General features: G+C 38.2%; 1 protein-coding gene across 1 annotated transcript; it reads left to right on the top strand.

The window, feature by feature from the left end:
* On the top strand, nucleotides 559–3,014 carry LOC109225255 (myb-related protein Myb4-like). Its single transcript, XM_019389856.1, has 3 exons — nucleotides 559–788; nucleotides 1,163–1,292; nucleotides 1,920–3,014. Exons 1-3 carry the CDS (start codon nucleotides 656–658, stop codon nucleotides 2,365–2,367), a joined length of 711 nt encoding a protein of 236 aa, XP_019245401.1. The 5' UTR covers nucleotides 559–655; the 3' UTR covers nucleotides 2,368–3,014.

Genomic DNA, 6,333 nt, shown 5'->3' on the forward strand with positions numbered 1-6,333 from the left:
GTGTACGCCATCGGATCTGAGAGTGCTCAAAAAAACAAGTAATAGCTTTTTAGATTTCATGTAATCATATAAAATCTGGCAAAACTCTATTTAAAAGAAAAAGGCACACTTGAGTGACATACATATCGGACACTTTAAACAGGCGGCAGAATGAGAAAATAGGTAAAACTTGTGGGCCGAGGCGCATGTAAATTTTGACCCTTAACATAACACTGAAAAAAAGGTGTACTAAAAAGGACTTTTGCAGTCCAAAGAAGCAACCAAGAAATGGTCCATATGTCATGTGAGAAAATGTATTTAGCTCTTTACATAAAATTACTATACTATACTATCATTTCTGACGATGTAATAATTAGTTTGAGAGAAAAATCCAATGTCAAATCTCTAAGTGATAAACGATTTCCAAATAAAAATAAGAAGAAAAAGAAGAATTGCTTGAGACAGACTCGAGAGTGACACCACTTATGCTGTTGAAAATTTAAAAGAAATTAAAGTATTGAATTAATTGGACCATCTTTTCCACGTTTTTATGTTTTTATATGTACTAATAGTTGGCTTTTTTGTCACCCCCTTTTCATTTAGCCTTATTCTCCTCAACATCACATTTGTATTATTATCTAGAGAGAGAGAGAGAAGGTGAAGGAAATAAGCCAAAATGGTAAGGGCTCCTTGCTGTGAGAGGATGGGATTAAAGAAGGGGCCATGGACTGCAGAAGAAGATCAAATTTTGATATCTTTCATTCAAAGATATGGACATGAAAATTGGAGGGCACTTCCTAGACAAGCTGGTGAGTTTCCCAACTTATTTACTTCTTGTGTTTCTTTTTTCTTTTGATTTATACTATTGATTTTCATCTCTTTGTATGGAAGGCGAGCCTTGGCGTAACTGGTAAGTTGTTGCCATGTGATCAGGAGGTCACGGGTTCGTGCTGTGGAAACAGCCTCTTGCAGAAATGCAGAGTAAGGCTGCGTACGATAGACCCTAATGGTCCGGCCCTTCTCCGGACCCCGTGCATAGCAGGAGCTTAGTGCACTGGGTTGCCTTTTGTTTTTCTTCTTCTCAATATTGTATGGTTACATAGTTCAAAGAATTAGTTATTTCTTGTTAGTTTTGATCTATAACTCTCTCTCTTTTTGTTTTTTGGTTTCAACTTTTGTTTAGGTTTATTAAGGTGTGGAAAAAGTTGCAGACTAAGGTGGATAAACTACTTAAGGCCAGACATTAAACGAGGAAACTTTAGTAAGGAAGAAGAAGAAACCATCATTAAGCTGCATCAAGTTCTTGGAAACAGGTACAAGATATATGCTCCCTCACATTCAACACAACAGCACACTTCTTTTCAATTCTTTCACTTGGGTCTTGTTTGTTTATGTAAGTTTCTTTGTCTTGGTCATGTGCATGAAACTACATATATACATAAGGGTATATAGCTACTGGGAACTGCATCTGCCTATAGGAAGTTTTACGCCCTACATTGATCGATATACCTTATTTTTCAGGTTACTGGTCCCACTTTATATGAACAAATTATCAGTTATTTTACTTTAAGTGACATGATAGTGTATAAAAATCCTCGAGTTAGCATAGGACGCAAACCCTTTCCACCAAAAAAAAAAAAAAAAAAAAAATAGAGGTGTGGAATTTTAATTTTGATGCACTAATTCTATTTATTTTATCGTTCTAGTCGTTTGGTCTTATTCCTACTACCTGATGTTGCGTTTGCGTTGGTTTTGTTATTATTTTGATGTTGTTACTGTTTTTTTCCATGAATTTTTCACTACTATATTTCCTGTATTACTTCTTTGATTATGCGTGCCATGAGCCGAGGGTCTTTAAGAAACAGCCTAAGGCTTGTGAAAATATATTGGGTATATGTTATTATTATTGTACTAATTCTATTTGTTTCTTTTTTCTTCAGATGGTCTGCAATTGCATCAAGGCTACCTGGACGAACAGATAATGAAGTAAAGAATTTTTGGCACACTCACTTGAAGAAAAGGTCAGAACACAATTATCTACTACCATCTACTACAACTACAAAGAGAAGCTCTCATGATATGATGATACCTAAAAGGACAACAAATGTTTCACAAAAAATCAATCACCATATAATTGCTTCAAATTATCAAGCTTCCCAAAATATTGTTACCTATCATCCAACTTGTGATGTTGAAGATCTTCAAGAGAATAACTCATCAAGTTATTCTGAGAGTACTCAATCAAACAAGGAGGAAAGCATGCAATCCATTAATGGTGAAAATATAGGTACTGAATCTGCAAATGGACATGGGGACACTAGTTTCAGCAATGATATGGTTTTTTGGTATAATATCTTCATGGGTGCAGGAACAATATCTGAGAGTTAGAGGTGATCGAATCCATGTTCTAGAGTCAACAAGTTCAGAATAAGTATGATCTTATTATATGTATACGTTTTAAATTTTTTCGTATATGTATACAAAGTCGAGACAAGAAACGTAACGTCAATGACCACGGAAATCGCTCTAGATCCGCCTCTAACTTATGAGAGTTGGATTTCCACGATATGATGTGTGTTTATAGATAGCATCTATAGTTCTTGTGCTTATTGGAATTTATTGAGTCCAATCATACAGTAAGAAGCCCCCTTATGAAGTAAACGAGTGAAATAAAACAGCATTCAAGGAGATTTACATATTAGGGCTTTCTTGATAATGTTCCCTTGCTGTTGAATCGTGCTTTTCAATAAAATGGAATAGATCTTGTCAATTTTTCTACTTGCTAGAAATTACTTGGTACTCTAGCAGTGTCTTAAGTAAAGTAGAATTTTATGAGTTTTTCATTAAACTGAAATTATTCATACTTGTGATGAGAAAGGGTCACAACTTTTGTGCAATACAAAATACTTTGTTGAGTATTGAGGTTTTAGGTCCAAGAATTAGTAAGTTTCTTCTTCTTTTGATTAATTAATTCAGAGGTTTTAGAGTTGTAATCGATTCTATTTGCATCTTAGTTTTGATTTAATTCCGTTCTATTTTGATTTCCTTTTCTTCTTAGTTTGATTTTGTGTGTGACTATGATTAAGTGATTTAGAGTGTTTAGGTTTTGAGATGATTGACAAAGTTTGTTCAGAAGAAATGCTCTAAGAACCAGGTCCTCAATGTAGCTGTTTAACTGCTCTAAGAACCAGCTCCTCAAGGTTGATGATTGCATGTTCTTGCAAGACAGTAACTTTATCTCAAGTTACCCAAGTTCGAGTTTGTTGGAAGTTAAATGCTAAACGTGATAAGGGTTGTTGCCAAGAAAATACGCTTGCATAAGTGAGAGGCAAGAGTCCCAAGATTTATGAAGTTCTTGGAGCAGTAAGAGTCTTATCAAATGAAATGCTGACTACGCATAGGGCTCCTAAAAGATCTCGGAGTCCAAAGAATTTAAATACTATCTTTTGGACTACTGAGATCATCCTTTTACACATCAACTGAAGAACTATATTTTCCATACTCAAGTAGAATACCCGTGTTGTGTTCTTCTTGAGTCAGTCCAGTAAATGTATTTTAGGAAATCGAGTTGTAATCAAAGTGTCATATACAATCAGGGAGTTGGAGTGAGTGTTTGATTTTGCAAGTTAGAATAACTTGTAAATCAAATAGTTGAAGTAGTAGAACTAGAGAGTATTGAGTTACAGATTTATAATCGGTACATTTGTCTCATTATTCTAGTGACGTTGAAGCTAAAATCCTACGTGGTAGGTTGTTGCTTTTGCACCTTTTGAGCGGGTGGTTTTCCACGTAAAAAGCTCTTATGTATTTAATTCTGCACTTTATTATTTCAGTTGTTTAACGAAGGAGCATATATAAGAATCAAGTTCTTATACAAGTGTGTAAGTGATGCTCCAAACTAACAATTGGTATCGGAGCAGGTTTTCTCACACACAGGGTTAACACCTAGAGAGATCTTAGAAGCAAAATGGGCGCTCCACCTGGAATCAACGAAGGACAGTCAACTACCATACCACTCCTATTTAATGGAAAATACTACAGTTGGTGGAAAGCAAGAATGGAAGATTTCCTGATGGCTGAGGATTATGAACTATGGACCATAGTGAACCAAGGTCCACTAACTCCTACTAAACAAAATGGGCAAAGTGAAATTGTTCCCAAAGGCCCCTCTAAATTTGTAGCAGCAGATTTCAGAATGATGGAGAAGAATGCAAAGGCTAAGAAAATCCTTATCTGTGGACTTGGTCCTAATGAGTACAACAGGATATCAGCTTGCTCTAATGTAAAGGAGATCTGGGATGCACTTCAAACTGCTCATGAAGGAACAAACCAAGTGAAGAGATCAAGGATCAAATTGCTTATGAGGAACTATGAGCTCTTCTCCATGAAGGAGTTTGAGCCCATCCAAGAGATGGTGACTAGGTTTACTATAATAACAAATGAACTGAAATCACTTGAAAATGTGTTTACTTCAGAAGAGTTGGTTAACAAAGTTCTAAGGATTCTTCCAGCTTCATCGGAATCAAAAGTCACAGCTATTCAGGAAGCAAAGGAACTGGACAAGATCTCGCTTGATGAGTTGGTTAGAAACTTAAAGACTTATGAGATAAGAAAGATAGAACTGCGCAAGGAAGAAGCAAGAAGGGATAAGGCCTTGGTTCATAAGGCATTTGAAGAAGTTGAATCTGACACTGATGATCCTGGCCTATGAATGTTTGCTAAGTTCAAGAAGTTCATACAGAATTCCAAAAATACATCTAAGAGAGAGAACAGTGGTAAGCTTAAGCAAATCGACAAAGCCCCTTATGATGGGTGCTACAAGTGTAACAAGCTAGATAACATGGTCAAAGACTGTCCAATGTGGGAAATTGAGTGGAAGAAAGAAAGAACTGAAAAAGAGAAACAAGAATTACTGAGAGAGAGAAGGGTCCAAACAAAGGGAAAATCCGAAGCAAATGATTCACTGAAGCAATGAAGCAGGATTTTCTAGTAGTATAGTTGTCACGACCCAAACCCCGCACTAGTCGTGATGGCGCCTCTCGTGAAGACGAGGCCAGCCAACTAACCCACTCGTCTTTTCAAAAATAGTTAAACATAAATAAACAACGTAAATATGACTTAATAGTATTAATTAGCGGAAAGCCAACCCAACACAGCCCTAACCGGGGTGTCACAAGTCACGAGCAACTATCAGAATGTAAATCCACTACAGGGTCTAAAATGTACAAAACCGGAATAATGAACAAAAGAGAGAGACATGGTGCTGCGAACGCTGACAGTCACCTCCTTAACTCATATAACTCTGCCTCTGATCGGCCCAAAACCTGCTACCGGGTGAATAGATAACTGCATCTGCACACGAGGTGCAGGGAGTAAAGTGAGTACTCCAACTTAGTGAGTAATAAAGGTAAATAACAACTGAGCAGTAAGAAATCACGTAAAGCAACCAACGTGCTGTATAGAAGCAGGGTACAATCCTTTGAGAAAAACAGTGAAGCTGTGAAATCTTTGGAAATCTCTTGGCTCAGTTTAAATCTCTTTTTAAAATGATCTTTCCAACAGATACGAAATGATTTCAAAAAAGTTAGTGCCAATAAGCACAAAAAAACCGCCCCTCGGGCACAAATATCACAGTATAACAGGCAAAAAGCAAGTAAATATGCAAGATGAGCACATAAAAGTTCGCCCCTCGGGCAATATCTCAAAACAGTACCAGCCCCTCGGGCTCACTCTCAGAAACACTCTCAGCCCCTCGGGCTCTCTCTCTCTCAGCTCACTCTCAGAACAGTATCATATAGTAACCGCTGCGGCATGCCCGATCCACATCTCGCTGCGGCGTGCAGCCCGATCCATATATCGTCGACGACGCTCACTGGGGGTGTGCACACTCTGGGAGGGGCCCCTTACAGCCCAAGCGCAATATCAAGCCACCTCGTGGCATATAACATAAGGCCTGAAAGCCTTCTCACATCACTCACAAGGCCTGAAAGCCTCCTTACATCACACTCGAGGCCTGAAAGCCTCCCCACATCACACTCGAGGCCTGAAAGCCTCCTCATATCACACTCGAGGCCTGAAAGCCTCCTCACATCACACTCGAGGCCTGAAAGCCTCCTCACATCACACTCGAGGCCTGAAAGCCTCCTCACATCACACTCGAGGCCTGAAAGCCTCCTCACATCACACTCAAGGCCTGAAAGCCTCCTCACATATGGCCCTCGGCCTCACTCAATCCAGAAAACATCATAAGCCCCCAGGCATCAATAAAATAGTAGTGCTCAGCCCAAACAACAGTGGAAATATCATTTATGTCTCAAAGTTTAATTAAAGCGGCTGAGTTTGTAAAACAGTATA

The sequence above is a fragment of the Nicotiana attenuata genome, chromosome 5 (genome assembly GCF_001879085.1).
Source record: "Nicotiana attenuata strain UT chromosome 5, NIATTr2, whole genome shotgun sequence".
In the NCBI taxonomy this organism is placed as follows: domain Eukaryota; kingdom Viridiplantae; phylum Streptophyta; class Magnoliopsida; order Solanales; family Solanaceae; genus Nicotiana; species Nicotiana attenuata.

Bases quoted from the DNA above. Each gene is read 5' to 3' on its own strand.
- LOC109225255 (XM_019389856.1), top strand. From the start codon at position 656: ATGGTAAGGGCTCCTTGCTGTGAGAGGATGGGATTAAAGAAGGGGCCA. The intron at 789-1,162 runs GTGAGTTTCCCA...ACTTTTGTTTAG, and splicing joins GGCACTTCCTAGACAAGCTG to GTTTATTAAGGTGTGGAAAA. The intron at 1,293-1,919 runs GTACAAGATATA...TTTTTTCTTCAG, and splicing joins CATCAAGTTCTTGGAAACAG to ATGGTCTGCAATTGCATCAA.